At 40.9% G+C, this 22,394-nt stretch overlaps 1 protein-coding gene and 1 long non-coding RNA gene across 5 annotated transcripts in view; one reads left to right on the top strand and one right to left on the bottom strand.

Moving 5' to 3' along the window:
- The window catches only part of LOC128703764 (uncharacterized), a 29,035-nt gene extending 9,034 nt beyond the window's left edge, over positions 1 to 20,001 (bottom strand). Inside the window, exons 1-3 of one of the 4 annotated variants that reach the window (XR_008409364.2) lie at positions 19,978 to 20,001; positions 3,190 to 3,339; positions 2,077 to 2,267 (exon numbers count right to left, since the gene is read on the bottom strand). This is a non-coding gene — a long non-coding RNA (uncharacterized lncRNA). Of the gene's footprint in view, positions 1 to 2,076; positions 2,268 to 3,189; positions 3,340 to 10,400; positions 10,426 to 11,186; positions 11,335 to 19,977 lie in introns of those variants that run through there. The other 3 variants (XR_008409363.2, XR_008409362.2, XR_008409361.2) reach the window with 3 other exon arrangements.
- Positions 17,962 to 19,356, top strand: LOC128703762 (ester hydrolase C11orf54 homolog). Its single transcript, XM_053798555.1, has one exon. It carries the CDS (start codon positions 18,079 to 18,081, stop codon positions 19,006 to 19,008), a length of 930 nt encoding a protein of 309 aa, XP_053654530.1. The 5' UTR covers positions 17,962 to 18,078; the 3' UTR covers positions 19,009 to 19,356.
- Positions 20,002 to 22,394: the final 2,393 nt, after the last annotated feature.

Raw genomic sequence — 22,394 nt, 5'->3', positions numbered from 1 at the left:
GCCATTAAGTTGCAACTGTAATTCTGTGTGTTGATATACTGTTGAAGTTGTGAGATGAACACTGAAGTCATGGGAAGAAAACTTCAGAAGTGGCAAGGTAACACTTGACCTAGACCAATAGTACCCAGCTACAATCCTCAGCCATTTGTCTGTCCATGTTCATTCCCAGGAAGAAAAATATTCTTCATTTGGCAGATGAACAACTCATCCTGAGTGTTATCTCTGTGTGTGACTCCTCAACACCTATGAAGCTAACTGCATGAACTTATTAGCATTATCTATAACTTTATTACATTCATTTTAGGATTTATTGCTTTATAACTTCCTGTTTGTTAATAAAGATCTTTTTAAAGATTTCATTTGTAATTATTAAACCTTTTTCTTATTTCTGTCATTTTTTTGACAGATAGCATATCCCAACACTTCCAGGATACTCTTGGATGCTATAGTCAATAAGCAGACAAGAGACAGGGTATCGAAAAGGTTAAAAATCAATGGAATAATAAATGACTTTATATATAGGACACGTACACACAGTTAACTGGCAGTCTGGGATGTTGTTTACATCGAGGATGAAACTAGGCCTCTCCCTAAATACAACGGTCTCTTCTATAGGGTAACTGCAACATGGAGGGAAAGTATCTCATAGCATGCTCTAATGTGATATGATGTATACCTGGAGAGGGTTTTGGGAGTCAATGCCCCTGTGGCCTGGTCTGTGACCAGGCCTCATGGTGGATCAAGGCCTGATCAGCCAGGCTGTTACTGTTGGCTGCATGCAACCCGATGAACGAACCACAGCCTGGCTTGTCAGGTACTGACTTTAAATGCCTGTTCAGTGCCTTCTTGAAGACAGCTAGGGGTCTACTGGTAATCCCCCTTATGTATGCTGGAAGGCAGATGAACAGTCTTGGGCCCCTGACACTTATTGCATTTCTCTTATTGTGCTAGTGGCACCCCTGCTTTTCATTGGGGGATGTTGCATCGTCTGCTGAGTCTTTTGCTTTCATAGGGAGTGACTTTCGTGTGCAAGTTTGGTACTAATCCCTCTAGGATGTTCCAAGTGTATATAATCATGTATCTCTCCCACCTGCATTTTAGGGAGTACAGGTTGAGGAACTTTAGGTGTTCCCAGTAACCAAAGTGCTTTATTGCAGTTTTGTGAGCTGTGAAGGTTCTCTGTACATTTTCTAGGTCAGCCATTTCACCTGCCTTGAAAGGTGCTGTTAGTGTGCAGCAATATTCCAGCCTAGATAGAACAAGCAAACTGAAATGTCATCATGGGCTTGGCATCCCTAGTTTTAAAGGTTCTCATTATCTATCCTGTTATTTTTCTAGCTGATGCAACTGATACAATGTTATGGTCTTTGAAGGTGAGATCCTCTGACATGATTACTCCCAGGTCTTTTACATTAGTTTTTCGCTTTACTGTGTGGATGGAATTTGCTTTATACTCTGATGTATTTGCAAAGCAAAACGACGTATATTTTCCCCTAAATTTAGCGTGCGTTATACTAGTCTTCCTTCCATACAACTCAAACTTAGGTACAGTTTTTCACAAAAATTTTTACTCAGATGTGTTACTGTTAACTCTACTGTATTTCTATATTCTAAGCTCTTTAATACTGTACACAATGTGTGAAGGCTTTCTCAGATTACTGTATTATACAGAAATTAGGAAGATAAAAAAATTTCAGTGATCCAAATAATTAAACCCAATAGAAATAAGTCACTTTGTCTGACTTTTTTGGGGTTATCAAAAGTAATTTACACATATGTTAAACTGTATATGATAATTGTACTTATGTGTACCTGTACCTAAATAAACTTACTAACCCTGTATAGGAAAGGATACATATCTAGTACCATATTAAAATAGAGATGCATTAAAAAACAGCTAGTAAGTTTTTTGAGGCACAGGTACACACAGGTATAATTATCATACATAGTGTAAATTACGTAGGATAACCCCAAGAAAAGGTCAAAGTAACTTATTTCCATTGGGGTCCTTCTTATTTCCATTGTATTTGAGGCAAAATAAGAGACCCAAATCAAAATATTTAAACTAAAACATACCTAAAGAATCTAGATCAATAGCAGTTGTAGCGGCTGAATGAAAATGATAAACTTCTATAGGCTCGCTCTTGTCTGTGCAATCTCCCATTGCTTGATCCATCTGAGCCTCCTCCACCAATAGCAATTGTTGCTAGCACGAATGTGAAGTCTTGTGGCAGCTGATTCAAACCAATAACAACCACATCCTCAATCTACAAAAAATCAAAGATGCATTACTTTCAAAACATTTTATCGAGATGAAATTGTCATCGGTCAACGAGTTTGGTAACAAAATTTTCTCCATACAAAAAAACATACAAACATATTTGCAAATATATGTAAAAAAATGGGAAATAAAGAGTGAATATAAGAGAAGGAAAGGTGATAAAAAAAAAAAATTAGGCAGTGAAAGACTGGAGGAAGGAGTATGGAGGAAATAATGTCTCCAGATATCTGCGAGCTGACACAGATATATAAAAAAAAAAGCCTACACAATCTGATATGAAAAAGTAGTTAGAGACTTTATCTAAGCATCTGCAGGGGGTAAGTGATCAAAATAAAATTTAAAAACAGGTAGTACAGAAATTAAAACATATGAAGAAAAAACACAAGCCGAAGAGAAAGTTTAATTGGGACACAAGCTGCAGAGAAAATTTTACTGCGACAACATTTCGTTCTATGTAGAGATCCCAATAAAACCTCTTCTGCCACTTTTATTTCTGTAATAAAGTTGGTAGAATTACCGACAATATGTAAAGTAAAAGGACACAAGTGCAACTAATGTGACATTTATTGTGGCAACGTTTCGCTCTCCAGGCTTGATAAAGCTCTCCAGGCTTGATAAAGCTCCTGGAGAAAACACAATAAATGTCTTGCACTTGTGTCCACTTTACTTTTATTTCTCTTCGAACTTATAAGCAATACATCATTTCATCCAATCAAACATACTTGAAGACTTTAGATCACTGGTAGCTTTAGCAGAATATCTTAGTATAGCAGAATGAAACTGAAATTTTTTCTCTCTCTCTCATTAGGACCCCCAATGGAAATAAGTCACTTTGTCTGGCATTTTTTTTGGGTTATCCTGGGTAATTTATACTTTGTATTGATAATTAAACTTATGTATACCTATACCTAAATATACTTATTTGCTCTCCTTGTTCATGTTATCAACAGTTGCTCGATCCATCTGGAACTCAACCACCAATAGTACTTGCTGTCAGCATGAACTGTGAAAAGTCTTGCGGCTGCTGACTCATACCAAATAGCTCTGACATCTTCAATCTGTAATAAGTAAAAAGTTAATGATGCAGCAATCTTTAAAATATTTGATGTAAAACAGAATTTGTATCACTGAATGAGTTTTGTAGTCACCATCTAGTCTAACAAAACTCATACAAATACAGTGGACCCCCGCTTTACGATCAGCTCCCAATGCGACCAATTATGTAAGTGTATTTATGTAAGTGCGTTTGTACGTGTATATTTGGGGGTCTGAAATGGACTAATCTAATTCACAATATTCCTTATGGGAACAAATTCGTTCAGCAATGGCACCTGAACATACTTCTGGAATGAAATAATATCGTAAACCGGGGGTCCACTGTACATGAATACAGCATTTGCATTGACATTGCAAAGATAGAAATACTGTATGCAAGTACAGTGGACCCCCGCATAATGATTACCTCCGAATGCGACCAATTATGTAAGTGTATTTATGTAAGTGCGTTTGTACATGTATGTTTGGGGGTCTGAAATGGACTAATCTACTTCACAATATTCCTTATGGGAATAAATTCGGTCAGTACTGGCACCTGAACATACTGTACTATATTCTAGGTTAGGTTCTGGGCTACTGCTGTGAAGCAAAAATCAATGTAAAGTGAAACAGCCGTTTTTCACTTTCAAATGCATATAAAAGCCTTGTATTGACTGAATAATAAAGTTAGGCCTTAAAAATGTGTATACAGTTCACACCTTACTTACCTTAAAATATTTTTGTTTTTAGCTTATAGTGGGTAGTTAATATATTTATTGTAGGAAGTCTGAATAAATGAAGAATGGGTATAATTGAAAACCACTGTACAGTGGACCCCCGCCTTACGATCAGCTCCCAATGTGACCAATTATGTAAGTGTACAGTGGACCCCCGGTTAACGATATTTTTTCACTCTATATGTTCAGGTGCCAGTACTGACCGAATTTATTCCCATAAGGAATATTGTGAAGTAGATTAGTCCATTTCAGACCCCCAAACATACACATACAAACGCACTTACATAAATACACGCAGGAAGGAATACATATAAATGACCTCATAGGGGACAGGAGCCATAGTAGGGAAACAAGTGTAGTCAAAGATAAGATAAAACCAATATTGCAAACTAGAAATACCGCAGGAAATAGCAAACAAGAGGACTCCACTAGCAATAGTGAGGATATATTACCAAAAACAACTGGTGGGAGCTCCATTGTTGGTGCTAGGGAGGATAGAAGTAAGACAGGGAAACATGCACCAACAGGGAATACAGTCACAGAAACCCAAGGCAAACGGAAACCAAGCCTGTGCACATACTATGCACTCGGTATCTGCTGGCATGGGAAATCTGGAAAAACAGATGGGACGTGCAACTATGACCACCCTAGAAAATGCCATGCCCATATGACAACAGGAAAATGCAAACTCCCTTCCTGTAAGCTTTTTCACCCTGAACTGTGTACCTCTTCAGTACAGGAAAGACTGTGCTATAACTTAAATTGCCAGGCATACCATCTAAAGGGGACAAAAAGATACAAAACATCCAGGCCATGGGAAAACCTGGGTAGCCACAGCCACTCAAGAGGGAGAGGTTTTTTAGTGCCAGGAAGGAAAAAAAACTGGCAGGAAATGGCAGAAATCGTACACCAAATCCAGTCATTCCTGGAGTGGAACCACAGTCGATGGCCTCCACTCCAAACCAACAGATACAGATACTAATGCCGGAAAAAAAATCCCCCCCCAGTACCAACAATACCACCAGTCCGATAACATTCTTCTTTGCAAATATACAGGGTCTAAAGCCAGCAACAAACAACAAAATACCTTTCATCCGTGGACTGCTTGCAGAGGCAAAGGCAATGTTCGCGGCTTTCACTGAGACCCACATAAAGGATCACTTGGACAACGAAATATGGATCCCAGGTTACAACCTATACAGATGTGACGGAGTGAACAGGCAAAAGGGGGGGGTTGGCCTGTACATTGCAGAGTCACTTGTTTGCACAGAACTGCTAAATGCCTCAAATGATGTAGTGGAAGTTTTAGCAGTAAAGGTCGAGAACCAAAACCTAGTCATTGTGGTAGTCTACAAGCCTCCAGATGCAACATCCCAGCAATTCCAGGAACAGCTGTTAAAAATTGACCACTGTCTGGAAAATCTTCCAGCTCCTGCACCCAACATCTTGCTCCTGGGGGATTTCAACTTAAGGCACCTAAAATGGAGGAATATAGCAAATAATATTGTTGCAGTAATAACACAAGGAGGCAGCTCTGATGAAAACTCACACTCACGCGAGCTTTTAAATCTCTGCACAAAATTCAATTTAAACCAGCAAATAATAGAGCCTACTAGACTGGAGAATACACTAGACCTCATCTTCACTAACAATGATGATCTGATAAGAAATGTCACCATATCAAAAACAATATACTCAGATCACAACATAATTGAGGTTCAGTCATGTATGCGCGGAGCCCCAGACTGACATAATGAGATTAGTCACGAGGGAGCTTTCACCAAATTCAACTTCAATAACAAACACAAAGTGGGACCAAGTAAACCAAGTCCTAACCGATATAAGCTGGGAAGATATACTAAGCAACACAGACCCCAACTTATGCCTAGAACAGATTAACTCGGTGGCACTCGATGTATGCACAAGGCTTATTCCTCTAAGAAAAAGGAGGAGTAGATGTAAAATAGAAAGAGACAGGCGCTCCCTTTACAGGCGACGGAAAAGAATAACAGAGCGGCTAAAAGAGGTCAATATATCTGAAATGCGTAGAGAGTCACTGGTCAGAGAAATAGCAAGCATCGAACTTAAGCTAAAAGAATCCTTTAGGAGTCAGGAATCGCGGGAAGAACTAAAAGCCATAAATGAAATCGAAAGAAACCCAAAGTATTTCTTCTCCTATGCCAAATCAAAATCGAGAACAACGTCCAGTATTGGGCCCCTACTTAAACAAGATGGGTCTTACACAGATGACAGCAAGGAAATGAGTGAGCTACTCAAGTCCCAATATGACTCAGTTTTTAGCAAGCCGCTAACCAGACTGAGAGTCGAAGATCAAAATGAATTTTTTATGAGAGAGCCACAAAATTTGATTAACACAAGCCTATCCGATGTTATCCTGACGCCAAATGACTTCGAACAGGCGATAAATGACATGCCCATGCACTCTGCCCCAGGGCCAGACTCATGGAACTCTGTGTTCATCAAGAACTGCAAGAAGCCCCTATCACGAGCCTTTTCCATCCTATGGAGAGGGAGCATGGACACGGGGGTCGTCCCACAGTTACTAAAAACAACAGACATAGCCCCACTCCACAAAGGGGGCAGTAAAGCAACAGCAAAGAACTACAGACCAATAGCACTAACATCCCATATCATAAAAATCTTTGAAAGGGTCCTAAGAAGCAAGCTCACCACCCATCTAGAAACCCATCAGTTACACAACCCAGGGCAACATGGGTTTAGAACAGGTCGCTCCTGTCTGTCTCAACTATTGGATCACTACGACAAGGTCCTAAATGCACTAGAAGACAAAAAGAATGCAGATGTAATATATACAGACTTTGCAAAAGCCTTCGACAAGTGTGACCATGGCGTAATAGCGCACAAAATGCGTGCTAAAGGAATAACAGGAAAAGTCAGTCGATGGATCTATAATTTCCTCACTAACAGAACACAGAGAGTAGTCGTCAACAGAGTAAAGTCTGAGGCAGCTACGGTGAAAAGCTCTGTTCCACAAGGCACCGTACTCGCTTCCATCTTGTTCCTCATCCTCATATCCGACATAGACAAGGATGTCAGCCACAGCACCGTGTCTTCCTTTGCAGATGACACCCGAATCTGCATGACAGTGTCTTCCATTGCAGACACTGCAAAGCTCCAGGCGGACATCAACCAAATCTTTCAGTGGGCTGCAGAAAACAATATGAAGTTCAACGATGAGAAATTTCAATTACTCAGATATGGTAAACATGAGGAAATTAAATCTTCATCAGAGTACAAAACAAATTCTGGCCACAAAATAGAGCGAAACACCAACGTCAAAGACCTGGGAGTGATCATGTCGGAGGATCTCACCTTCAAGGACCATAACATTGTATCAATCGCATCTGCTAGAAAAATGACAGGATGGATAATGAGAACCTTCAAAACTAGGGAGGCCAAGCCCATGATGACACTCTTCAGGTCACTTGTTCTATCTAGGCTAGAATATTGCTGCACACTAACAGCACCTTTCAAGGCAGGTGAAATTGCCGACCTAGAAAATGTACAGAGAACTTTCACGGCGCGCATAACGGAGATAAAACACCTCAATTATTGGGAGCACTTGAGGTTCCTAAACCTGTATTCCCTGGAACGCAGGAGGGAGAGATACATGATTATATACACCTGGAAAATCCTAGAGGGACTAGTACCGAACTTGCACACGAAAATCACTCACTACGAAAGCAAAAGACTTGGCAGACGATGCACCATCCCCCCAATGAAAAGCAGGGGTCACTAGCACGTTAAGAGACCATACAATAAGTGTCAGGGGCCCGAGACTGTTCAACTGCCTCCCAGCACACATAAGGGGGATTACCAACAGACCCCTGGCAGTCTTCAAGCTGGCACTGGACAAGCACCTAAAGTCAGTTCCTGATCAGCCGGGCTGTGGCTCGTACGTTGGTTTGCGTGCAGCCAGCAGCAACAGCCTGGTTGATCAGGCTCTGATCCACCAGGAGGCCTGGTCACAGACCGGGCCGCGGGGGCGTTGACCCCCGGAACTCTCTCCAGGTAAACTCCAGGTAAACATAATTGGTCGCATTCGGAGGTAATCGTTATGCGGGGGTCCACTGTATTTATGTAAGTGCTTGTGTACGTGTATTTTTGGGGGTCTGAAACGGACTAATCTAATTCACAATATTCCTTATGGGAACAAATTCGTTCAGTAACGGCACCTGAACATACTTCTGGAATGAAATAATATCGTAAGGCGGGGGTCCACTGTATTAGCAGAAAGTTGCAAACCTAGATCAGGGCCCTCCTGTATATATAAAGGCTATACCAGCCAAGAACTGTAGCCCAAGGGATGATTAACTAAGAGAAATCTCCCTATAACTAGTATATACTGAGAGAATCTGGCAGCATTATACCTGTGATATACATAAGCCTGTGATTGGTTTCAAAAGCTTTTCCACGATATCCTCACAGCCTGACCTGAGGTCAGGCTGTCTTTTGGGGGGTTGACTGCCTCGTCAACTAGACTGCTAGTGTTGGCAGCCCTCTACAGCTATTTTTTCCCAATCTTTCTCTATCTTTTAGCTTTTATAATCTGCAGCATCGGAGAACTTTTAATTAAAAGTAAAATACAGTACAGTAGGACCCTCGTATCCGCAGGGAATATGTTCCAGGTACCTTCTGCGGATACTGATACTGTGGATGGGAAGCACTTTATGGCTTCTCTTAGGCTTGAAAGAACTTCCAACATCACTACTTTTGCACTTTTGCGGACAAGAGACGGGGTATCAAAAAGGTCAAAATCAAGGGTTATTTTTGGGTCACGGCAAACCACAGATAACTGAAACCATGGATACGGGGGTTCTACTGTACCTACACCTTGTTGGTTTAGCACTTTATTTGATTATAATAATAAATCATAATACTGTACTGACAACTGCTGTAAGGACTATCAGCAAATATGTAGTACTGTATTTACTTAGCTGAGTTTTTTTTTATTTAGGCAAGCCATATACAGAGGTACATATTACAATACACATAATTAATATGTGTCACCCAACCACATTGGGTCACATCACTGGGAAGAGGCCTTAAGGAACACAACATGAAAAAAACAGATTGAATGACTTTCTTACAAGGTATATGTACATACATCCCCTCAATAAAACTAATGGAATTCTTGGCTTCATATAAAGAAGAATAAATAACAAAAGTCCTCAGGTTATGCTTTGACTTGATCTTTGGTAAGAACTCATTTACAAATGTCACGAAAACTAGACAAATGATGGGGTGGATAATGAGACAATTCAAAACAAGGGAAATACTGCTAGTGATGGCGATATTAAACTTGCTTGTGCTTGTGCAAGACAGGTATACAATACAGTGGACCCCCGGTTAACGATATTTTTTCACTCTAGAAGTATGTTCAGGTGCCAGTACTGACCGAATTTGTTCCCATAAGAAATATTGTGAAGTAGATTAGTCCATTTCAGACCCCCAAACATACACATACAAACGCACTTACATAAATACACTTACATAATTGGTCACATTCGGAGGTAATCGTTATGCGGGGGTCCACTGTACTGGCAAGATGAAAGTTAAGACACTTGTGCAATATCTTTTGTATATAGTCCTTCTGTTTTCTTATTATGTCCAAGAATCTGTATTGATAAAGCCACTGGATGGCGAAACGTCTACAATAAAGATATCCAGATGTTGCACAAGTGTCTTAACTTTGCTTGTGCTTGTTCGACTGGATTACACTTAAGTGTTTATAGCAACATTCAGGGCAGGAGAGATATCATAGCTAGAACAGATACAGAGATCATTTACAACCCACATAGAACCAATAAAACTTTTAAACCACTGGGAATGTTTAAAACCTTTGAATCTGTCAAAGTTACAGCCTTCTAGATTATTATGATTATAATCAAGGGGGAAGCGCTAAACCTGTAGGATTATACAGCACATGTGGGGGGATGTGGAAGGTATTTAGGCTAATTCAGGGAACTGGAGCACAGATCCAATTCCCTAGATCAAGAGCCCCTCACCAGCATCAAGGAACCTTCCTTGAGGGGACAGCCTACTAGAACCCTTCCTGACTCTCTGTAACTCTCACACCAATCTCTCTCTTTGCCATTTAATAAAGCATCTACTCACTGGAGCGTAAAGAGAGATGGAAGATGCTCGAGGGCCTAATCTCAAATCTGCACACTGCCATAACAGCATACTAGAGTGAGAAAACTGGGAGAATGTGCAAAATAATCCAGTGAAACGAAGGGGTGCCATGCACACTATAAGAGAACACCATATCAACATCAGTAGTCCAAGATTCTTCAACATCTTACCAGAAAATATCAGAAAAACTGCTGGAACAAGTGTAGAAGTTTTCAAGAGGAAACTGGACAAATACTACCTCTAACAAGTGCCAGATCAACCAGCTTATGATAGATTTGCGGGTCAGCAGGCAGCCAGCAGCAACAGCTTGGTCAACTAGGTTGCAGAAATAGAAAAACCTCTCAAAACCAGTCCCAGGTATGTCACAGGCATAGTAGTCATGACAACCAGTACATTATATTTAAATTACATTAAAAAATAAATAATTTAGCACATTAAATAAGAATTAACGGTAAGTGTTGACGTCTACACAGTATTTTGTTATTATATTCACGGTGAAGTGCTAAACCCACGAGGGCACACAGCACCAGTGGAATGAGAAGTAATCAAGCTTTGATCCAAGGAGGGAGAGGACAGCTCCAATTCCTCAGATCAAGAGCCCTTCACTAATAAAACATTGTGAATATGAATAAAAAAAATTGAATATTGTAACTCCAAGTGAAAGAAAGATTATTTAGTTTATATTATATAATACAAATATAATGAACAAGTGATATATCTATGGGGGAAAAGTGATAAACACGTAGGGGCCAGGAGCAGTGACTCGACCCTCCAACCACATACAGGTGAGTACATCACTTGGGAAATGGATTAGGTTTGTTCCAAGGAAAGGGAGAGTAGCTCCAATCCCTTGACACAAGAGCCTCAATATAAAACCTTAAAATTAATATTCATTCCAATAAACTGCAAAATTTACAATAATCAAAACGCCCGTAGGCCTTTATAAAGTGACTCACATTAATAAATTTTGATAATACGGCATTAACAACCAGTAATGATACTGTTTTGGACCGTTTTTTTGATAATGAAAACTGAAGAACAAAAGATGTCGAAAATCTGACCTAAATTTGTATGTGTTGTTGAGGTTGTTAAGGTCCAGCAAAACTCTGACCTTGAACCCTTGTACTAATATTATAATAATAATAATAATATCTTTATTTCTGCAAGTACATGGTATATAGACCATAGCTGACATTAATAACATACAACTGTATAGAAAGTCCCTTGTTATGCTGAGCATTTCCCGTAAATTAGGTCAATTCTATCCCCAGGATGCGACCCACACCAGTCCACTAACACCCAGGTACCTATTTTACTGATGGGTGAACATGGACAACAGGTGTAAAGTTTATTCAGGTAAGTAAGTAAGTTTATTCAGGTATACACAAATACAGTTACATAGAACATCATACATAGCAGCATATGTGTAGGTACCTAGGATAACTCAAAAAAGTCAGTGACATATTACCATTGTACCTCTATAATGTTGAGGTACAGCCTCTGAACCCATTATGTGCCTCTGTAATTTGTCCCTGGACAAATTATGGGCTTCTGTAATGTTGAGGTACAGTCCCTGGACTCATTATGTACCTCTAATGTTGGAGTACAGTCCCTGGACTCATTATGTACCTCTGTAATGTTGGGGTACAGTCCCTGGACTCATTATGTACCTCTAATGTTGGGGTACAGCCCCTGAACTCATTATGCACCTCTAATGTTGGGGTACAGTCCCTGGACCAATTATATGCATCTGTACCGCCCACAGGATGGGTATGGGGTACATAATAAATATATTAAACTAAACATAGTTGGAAAGTCAAATTTAAGCACAAGTTGCTATACAATCACATCAGAAAGAAAATAATTGTAGAGGACCAGGTCATAAGTATGGAAGGGAGTCACTAGGAATGACCAGGAAGTCTGCGAGGAGCTAAATAAAAGATTTAAGGAGGTAATCTCAGTGGAATGAAGAAATATTGACAGTCAAAGAGGGAGAGCTCAGCAACGAGTACATACACTAATGGCAACGGGACTAAGCAATATTTCTAAGTGGGCTCTGAGAGAGAACAGAAGAATTCTGTGAATCAGTGGAAACATCAGGAAAGATTACAAATGGACCTGGACAAGCTGCGGGACTGGTCTGACAAATGACTATTAAAATTTAACCCTTGCAGATGCAAAGTTATTAAAATCAGAAAAGGGCAAAGAAGACCAGGAACAGAGTACAAGCGTGAGGGCACAAAGTCTGCAAATCTACCTGCAAGAGAAGAGTCCCAGAGTGCACATAATTCCGAGCATTTCGCCTGAGGCACACATCAACTAAATAACTCCTGCAGCAACGTGGGACTGGCAAATAACAAATGGAATGGTAGCTTCAGGAACCTTAAGAAACACTCGCCACCATTTCCACAGCATATGTCAGGCCCATCTTAAAGTATGCAGCTCCAGTATAGAACCAGTTTAATAAAGCATGTACAGAAGCTGGGAAAAGTGTCATGATTTGTTACGAGACTAGTCCCAGAGCTGAAGAGAGACTAGAGAAGTTAAACCTAACAACACTAGAGAACAGAGGGAATAAGGTTGATATGATTACAATGAACAAAATATTGAGAGGAATTGACAGGGTGAGTCTTTTTTTTTTTTTTTTTGAGAGGCGGGTTCTGGCACACGAGGGCACAGATGGAAGTTGAAAAGACAGATGAGTAACATGGATGTCAGGAAATACTTCTTCAGCTTTAGAGTAGTCAGTAAGTGGAACTACCTAGAGAACAAAGTTGTTGATAAGGGATTCATTCATAACTTTAAGAGTAGGTATGATAGGGCTCACGCAGCCAGGATAGAGTGAAGCTAGTAGTGGCCAGCAGAGAGACGGGGCCAGGAGCATGACTCGACCCCTGCAACCATATAGATGTCCCATAGCTCGATTGCTAGCGCACTCAGCTTACACACTGAAGTCCGGGGGTCGATCCCCGGTACAGCTGGAAATACCAAGACGTGTTTCCATAAGACACCATAAGACACCATAAGATACCTGGGTGTTATTGGACTGGTGTGGGTCGCATCCTCGGGATAAATTTGACCTAATTTGCGGGAAATGCTCTACATAACCAGTGGCTTTCTATTTTGTAGTATGTCATTAATATCAGCTATGGGCTGTATACCTTGTACATGTACTTGTAGAAATATTATTATTATACATAGGTCAGTAGAAGTACCCATATACCTCACGCTGAATCAACAACAATAGGCTCTCTGTGGCTTATAAAAAGGTGATATATGGCGCTCATTCACTGACATGTGGATCAAATATTTTCTCTTTGGGAGACAAATCAAAAACTTCTCGTCTGTCTGTTTAATAAATTCTGCCTCGTCTAACTCAAAATATACTTCTATGAAAAGTATAAGTCACTATGAAGAAATAAGCTATACTCTTTATGTAATAAATACAAAACTTCCATTGCAGACACTGAAAGGCTCCAGGCGGACATCAACCAAATCTTTCAGTGGGCTGCAGAAAACAATATGAAGTTCAACGATGAGAAATTTCAATTACTCAGATATGGTAAACATGAGGAAATTAAATCTTCATCAGAGTACAAAACAAATTCTGGCCACAAAATAGAGCGAAACACCAACGTCAAAGACCTAGGAGTGATTATGTCGGAGGATCTCACCTTCAAGGACCATAACATTGTATCAATCGCATCTGCTAGAAAAATGACAGGATGGATAATGAGAACCTTCAAAACTAGGGAGGCCAAGCCCATGATGACACTCTTCAGGTCACTTGTTCTATCTAGGCTGGAATATTGCTGCACTCTAACAGCACCTTTCAAGGCAGGTGAAATTGCCGACCTAGAAAATGTACAGAGAACTTTCACGGCGCGCATAACGGAGATAAAACACCTCAATTACTGGGAGCGCTTGAGGTTTCTAAACCTGTATTCCCTGGAACGCAGGAGGGAGAGATACATGATTATATACACCTGGAAAATCCTAGAGGGACTAGTACCAAACTTGCACACGAAAATCACTCACTACGAAAGCAAAAGACTTGGCAGACGATGCACCATCCCCCCAATGAAAAGCAGGGGTGTCACTAGCACGTTAAGAGACCATACAATAAGTGTCAGGGGCCCGAGACTGTTCAACTGCCTCCCAGCACACATAAGGGGGATTACCAACAGACCCCTGGCAGTCTTCAAGCTGGCACTGGACAAGCAACTAAAGTCAGTTCCTGATCAGCCGGGCTGTGGCTCGTACGTTGGTTTGCGTGCAGCCAGCAGCAACAGCCTGGTTGATCAGGCGCTGATCCACCAGGAGGCCTGGTCACAGACCGGGCCGCGGGGGCGTTGACCCCCGAAACTCTCTCCAGGTAAACTCCAGGTAAACACACACACACACACACACACACACACACATATATATATATATATATATATATATATATATATATATATATATATATATATATATATATATATATATATATATATATATATGAATCAGTTAATATCTGATGTATATCATAACCACAAAAATATCTTATATTTAATGAAAAATATATATATAATTCTTCAATTAAGGCTCCTGCAATATATAAGACTATCCAAACTCTTATCAACCGCAAAGAGGCCATGTAAACATTAATAATATAACCATTAATAATATAAGACCTCGATCCCATATAACAACAACGCAACTTAAATAATTAAAAAAAATATACGAGAGGCAATGGTGGTGAATGTAAGAGGTAGATGGCGGTAGTAACCAGCACTAACATTATAGGCTGTTTCAAAACATGGCCCCAGTTCAAAGCAGCATATATTTCAAATCGGGTCCATCATTTTAAAACACAATGTAGAATTACATACTCTGTAACACACTCGTTGTACTCCGTATAGCTCTGTATATATTGTTAAGTGTCCCCTGAATGATGACCTTCAAGCGATGGCCTCATCTTTTCCTTTTTTTTTCCTCTTACCCTTCAATGGAGATTTCTTGACGCTGATGAGGGGGCTCTTGATCTAGGGAATTGGATCTGTTCTCCAGTTCCTTGATATGTAATGGTCGGGAACTGACTTTAGGTGTCTGTCTAGCACCTTCTCGAAGCCAGCCAGGGGTCTATTGGTAATTCCTCTTATATATGTTGGGAGGCAGTTGAACAGTCTTGAGCCCCTGACACTTACTATGTTGTCTTTTAGTGTACTCGTGGTGCCACTGCTTTTTCACTGACGGGATGTTGTGTCGCCTGCTGAGTCTTTTGCTTCCGTAGTGAGTGATTTTCTTGTTCAGATGTTGGATTAGACCCTCTAAGATAGTCCAAGTGTATATTATCATGTATTTTTCTCGCTTGCGTTCCAAGGAATACAGGTCAAGGGACTTCAACCGTTCTCAGTAATTTAGGTGCTTTATCGTACTTATACGTGCCGAGAAAGTTCTCTGTATATTATCAAGGTCTGCAGTTTCGCCTACCTTGAAAGGGGCCGTTAGTGTACAGCAGTATTCCAGCCTAGAGAGAACAAGCGATCTGAAAAGAATCATCATTGCCTTGGCATCCCTAGTTTTGAAGGTTCTCATTATCCACCCTAAAGTCGGTACCTGACCAGCTGGGCTGTGGCTCGTACGTTGGATTGCGTGCAGCCAGCAGTAACAGCCTGGTTGATCAGGCTCTGCTCCACCAGGAGGCCTGGTCACAGACCGGGCCGCGGGGGCGTTGACCCCCGGAACTCTCTCCAGGTAGACTCCAGGTATCATTTTCCTAGCACATGTAATAAAGACATTATTTTGATCCTTGAAAATGAGATTCTCTGACATTATCACTCCCAGGTTCTTCACATTAGTTTTTCGCTCTATTGTGTGGTTGGAATTTGTTTTATACTCCGATCCCATTTATGTTTCCTCGAGTTTTCCATAGCGGAGTAAGTGAAATTTGCCCTAACTGAACTTCTTATTGTTTTCTGAGGGCCATTTAAAGACTTGGTTAATGTTCGCTTAGAGATTTGCAATGTCCTCAATGGATGACACTGTCAGGCAAATTCTGGTATCATCGGCAAAGGAGGACACGGTGCTGTGGCTTACATGTATGTTTATGTCAGGTATGAGGATGAGGAACAGGATGGGAACCAGTACTGTACCTTGTGGAACAGAACTTTTCACTGTAGCCAGTTCTATTTGTTAGGAAGTTATAGATCCATTTTGTTTTTCACAAGGTCACTGTATTCTTTAACGACAACTTTAATAATGATGATGATGATGATGATGATGATGATGATAATAATAATAATAATAATAATAATAATAATAATAATAATAATAATAATAATCTTTATTTCTACAAGTACATGTACAAGGTATACAGACCATAGCTGACATCAGTGACATACTACTATATAGAAAGCCGCTTGTTATGCTGAGCATTTCCCACAAATTAGGTCAGTTTTGTCCCAGGATGCGACCCAGATCAGTCCACTAACACCCAGGTACCTATTATACTGATGAGTGAACATGAAGAGTTAAGGAAACACGTCCTAATGTTTCCACCGGGGATCGAATCACGGACCTAAATGTGCGAGTTAAGTGCGCTACCAACTGAACTACGGGACACTTAGTAACACTGATTTAACTGGATTATTCTAATTTAAATCTATATAATACACTTTATGTGTATGCTTCTAACACGTATGTACCTTAAAGTTAATGGTTGGTTAATGAGGTTTAAATCCTATCTACTACGCGATTGTCATTAAGGCTGGATGTTACCTGGTGACTACCAGTAAAGAATACTTTAATAAATTAAAAGAGGGATTAATAGTAAATCTTGGTGTATATACCCAGATACATACATTTCTCGGTGTATGTAGTATATCCTGTGTGTGTGTGTGTGTATGTGCCAAGACTATTGTATATAATCTAGTACGTTATGCAGTACCTCAATGGAAATAAATCACTCTGACCTAGGTAATTGACACATATGTTTGTAAGTAAATAAGTACGTTGAAACGGGTATACATAAGTACAATGATCTTACATAGTGTAAATTATCTAGGATAACCCCCAAAAAAGTCAGTGACTTATTTCCATTGGGGTCCTTGATAACTGTGCTTATGTGTACCTATACCTAAATAAACTTACCCAAAATAAACCATGGAACAGTGGGGGGTTGAACCCAAGGCAAACGAGTCCAACTTACCTCATAATTTGTAATATTTTACAATTAAGAATAAAACTAAGTATGCCCGAAATGCCTAGCCATGCTAAGCGTTCTAGTGGTACACTCTGTAATCACAATTTTACTACATGTAAACCAAACAATAACCAAATTTCTGTAAACTCAGATTATTATTATAATCAAGGGGGAAGCGCTAAACCCGGAGGATTATACAGCGCCTGGGGGGGGGATGTGGAAGGCATTCAGGCTTAATTCGGGGAACTGGAGCACAGATCCAATTCCCTAAATCAAGAGCCCCTCACCAACATCAAGGAACCTTCCTTGAGGGGTGTAAACTCAGAGCTGTATAGTCCTTGTGGCTTAGCGCTTCTTTTTTTATTATAATAATAATAATGTAAACTCAGCATTGTAATCCTTATAGAGAATAAACTTTGAATTTGAATTTGAATTTGAATAAAACTCACATACAAGTATAATATAGTTACCGGTCAATGTGGATCATTTTCTTTCAAGTATTGGATGGTTGGCTGGTAACACTACATTATAAGTTTCCTTTCTTGTTTGTTATTTAGCCACAAGTATGTGGCTGCTGTCCTAGTTTGTGAGTGCTACCTCAGCTACACTGGTGTTACTCTCTCAGTAGCTTACGGGAAGAGAGAGAGTGGAGAGGTGCAGCTATGTCTATCTCAGTTGAAGCAAAGCCCCTTTATGTTCCACCGCTGGAGGAGGTGGCTTCTGTTTTACAGAATGGCTTGAAGAAGAATTTTGCTGAAGTGCATGTGTCTGTGGTTGAATGTCCTGATTTGTCTCAGGAACCGTTCTGTTTGGAAGGAAAGGGACTGTGTGGTTCACCTAGGCTGAGTGACGTAGGTGGTGTTCCACATCTCCTTCCAAGTCCACTCAAGGATAAAGTGTATAACATAAAGGAACTTGCTGCATCTGTAGACCTACCGGAGGCCTTCGTGATAGGCGCGGGCGCAGGTCCACACGAGTATATTGGTGTCAACAGCGAGTTAATGGCGAACACTTTAACTGGGAAGACAGCTTCGAATGGTTCCCGTGTTGCGAAGATTGACTCTTCAGGAAACAACGAACTGCTTAAGTTACCTGAAAGTGAAACTGGATGTTCTCTCATGCTGAACATGTTTGCTTGTGAGGGCCGTACTGGTCAGGTTCTTCGGATTTTGGCCAAGAAACGTACCGGGAGCCTCAATTTTGTGACGTGTCTGCGACAAGCACTGACTGACCATTATGGCGATAAAGCAGTGGGTCTAGGAGGGACATTTCGTATGGTACAAGGATCAGCTAAGTGCCACGTAATGCCTGACTTCTCCTCCTCACCTATCAGCTGCGAAGATGAGCTCAATCAATGGCTCCGTTTCTTTGAATTGCCTTCCCCGATGGTGTTCCTGTCTACCTTAGTGTCCAGAGATCCTGGGATGGACCTCCGCCTGGAGCATTCTCACGGCTATGGCAAGGAATATGGAGGACATTACCACTACGATACCACCCCAGAAACTGTGGAATATCAGGGGTTTTACAACGTGGCGGAGTTCATGTACCGTGTAGATAGGCCTAAAGTTACCCATAGCTTTGGCAGAAACTAATAAATGTATTTTCCAAGGAATAATTTACCCTTGGATCAAACTTCATTGCTTTCCATTCCCCAGCGGATTGAGCAATAAATTAAGAAAACAATAATAATACACATTAAATTCACACCAGTAACAATGACATTGTAACTTCCGTATCTTATCAAGTCGTTATATTCTCCCTTGAAGCAGAAAATAAAAATTACATCTGAATTGGTGTGTATACCTTATACAATATTAAACAAATGGTTTTAGTGGTAAAGGACTGGGTGCAATATTTCCTGTCTATTCATACATAGGCCTATGACATTCTGGTGTATCAAGTTATAATCACAATTCATTAAAGGTTTTTAAAATGGGTAATACATGTTTTATTTGCAGCAGTTACCTGATATATATATATATATATATATATATATATATATATATATATATATATATATATATATATATATATATATATATATATATATATATATATATATATATATATATATATAATATATACGGCCGTTCTCCACCGAAGCAAGGTGACCCAAAAAAGAAAAAACACTTCAACCATTGCTCACTCCATCACTGTCTTGCCATAGGCGCGCCCATACAACAGTTCCTGGAGTTTTACCTGGAGAGAGTTCCGGGGGTCAACGACCCCGCGTCCCGGTCTGTGACCAGTCCTCCTGGTGGATCAGAGCCTGATCAACCAGGCTGCTACTGCTGGCTGCACGCAATCCAACGTACGAGCCACAGCCCGGCTGGTCAGGTTCCGATGCCTCTCAAAATATAATTTTACGAAGTTTATCCGCATTATCATTTCATAAACTAAAACACGTCAGAAAACAATGGAATGTGAGGCAGTCACATTCGATCCAAGTAATGGAAGAGTAGCTTCAATTCTTTGGCTCAAGAGCCCATCATGGGCACCCAGGCACATAGCCTTGAAGGATACGTGAGCACCAGTAATTGTACCTATGTAGTGAGCTATACCTGGAGAGGGGTTGGGGGGTCAGCGCCCCCGTGGCCCGGTCCGGGACCAGGCCTAGTGGTGGATCAGGGTCTGGTCAACCAGGCTGTTACTGTTGGCTGCACGCAAACTGACGTGCAAACCACAGCCCGGTTGGTCAGGTACTGACTTCAGGTACCTGTCCAGTGCCTTCTTGAAGACAGCCAGATGTATACATATACACAATATACATTGTGTTATACATCCCCTATGTGTATATATACTGCTCAGGATATATACATGAAGACCCCTCGACGGAGGTTCCTTGACGCTGGTGAGGGGCTCTTGATCTAGGGAATTGGATCTGTGCTCCAGTTCCCTGAATTAAGCCTGACTGCCTTCCATCCCCTTTCCCCACAGGCGCTGCATAATCCCTACGAGTTTAGAGCTCCCCCATATTAATACTAATCAGGACATATGTACACGAGGATACATACTCCTCAAAACTTATACATACACTAGGTAACTTGGTGAACCACCCCAGTAATAACAGTAATTGCTGAAACTCGCACAATTCAGCAGATAATTACAGAGAAACTCGTAGTCTCTCAGTTCTTGCCTAGTACATACCTCAACACTGGCTACAGTTGATAATAATAATAATAATCTTTATTTCTACAAGTACATGTACAAGATATACGACCATAGTTGACATCAATGACATATTACTATAGAAAGCTGCTTGTTATGCAGAATATTTCCCGCATATTAGGTCAGTTTTGTCCCAGGATGCGACCCACAAATCGACACCATACCCAACCCTTCTCGAGTAGGGTAGGTGCCTGAGCCAGAGCTTGTAGCTCACAAGACTGTCATTCCCATTAGTCCCCTTGGGGCGGGGATGGCAGACCAGAGAGGCCTAGCTTGTGGCTAGGCCTGGGGACAGTTGGTCCCAAAGATGAGGGGGTACTTGTCCCTCCTCCCATGGGAGACTTAGATCTCAGACACTCCGAAGACAGGGAGCCAAGGCCGGGCCACCACTTGGAAAAGGCCCGGGCCGGGAGAATACCGGAGAATCAACAAGAAGCGACAATGGAAATAAGTCACTATGTGATGCAAATGGAATCATCAGGACAGTTGATGTTTTGAGCAAAGGTGCAGTGAATAAGCGGACAATAAATAAACTAGTACCGTGAGAATTACACAGTGTTGAAAACAAAATTAGTGATTCTCCAGAAACCACACAGACTAAAGCTGTTCAGAAAAGACAAGCAGCAGTGGTGGCGAGTGAGAAAATCAAATTAATGTTAAGCGATGAATAGTTCACCTGCAGCAAACCTCCGCTGCCCCCCAGTGTGGAGAAATTTTCTCCAGGAGGGGGGTATCAGCCCCCTTCAGCCCCTTTCAGCCCTGAGGGGCCCAGCCCTCTCAGAAGGGGCAAATATCTTGTTTACTGTTACAGCAAGTAATTGATCCCAGATGCAGTACCAGTATACGACCTGTGGTCAAGCGACCGCCGCTCCTTGCAGTCCAGTGTTGCAGAGTGTATTTTAATAAGAGACAGTACATCTCTTACCTTAGCAGGACAATTAAGGAAAATCCTGCTCCCACTTTATTACCATAGTAAAGATAGTGGACATTGTTGTCTATGCTTAAGACAGCAAGAATCAAACATTCTGCTTTGCTTTATCGAGGAAGTGGCAAGGAAGCAAAAGTACTATGTCAGCTTTTCCTTTGTGCTGGGGGCAGTGACGGCGTGGGGCGTTGTGGCGTTTTCAGATTACTTTTGACTATACTGAGAGTGACACTGATGCCAGGATAACCAACAAAGAACACTGATCTGTGGGTTAGTGTGAACAAAGTGTCTCACAAAACACAATACACTTAAGAGAAGTGTGATCAACTTCTTTAGTGATAAGACTGTGAACAATAAAGACAAATCTTGTGGAACATAGTGTACCAGTGTGCGTATTCCTAGACTATGGAAGACGTGGACATCCAAGGACATTTCAGCTTCTATCAAGTCACCGATATCTGTCGAAGGTGTGAAGAACACCATAGCTCATGCTACAAGAGCAAGGTAGGTTACGAATTTCTTGTAGTACGGGGGACTGCGCAGTTCTTGAGTCGCAAGGAGTTTGTAATCAACCTATAGTAGGCAGTAAGGTGCGGACTTTTAAGTCCAAACAAGTATGTAATTTGTCAGCAATCAGTGAATGAAATATGCTGACATAACACCCCCTAGGGGTAATTTATAATCTTACAAATTATAACTCTTTACAGCCCGTTGAGAGATGACTTCGACAGCTTCTCAAGACCTCGTCTGCAGGGGCGGCTGTGCAGGCGATGAGCTGTCTTTCTAAGTTAAGTTTCCCTATATTTAAACTTAACTGGTAATGCCATTTCTCAACACTGACTTTTTTGGGTTATCCCAGGTTCTCTACACATATGCTATGTATGA

This window comes from Cherax quadricarinatus, chromosome 87, assembly GCF_038502225.1.
Source record: "Cherax quadricarinatus isolate ZL_2023a chromosome 87, ASM3850222v1, whole genome shotgun sequence".
NCBI classification, from domain to species: domain Eukaryota; kingdom Metazoa; phylum Arthropoda; class Malacostraca; order Decapoda; family Parastacidae; genus Cherax; species Cherax quadricarinatus.
Note: the sequence above shows the minus strand (reverse complement) of the source record. Positions and strands in the feature narration are given on the sequence as shown.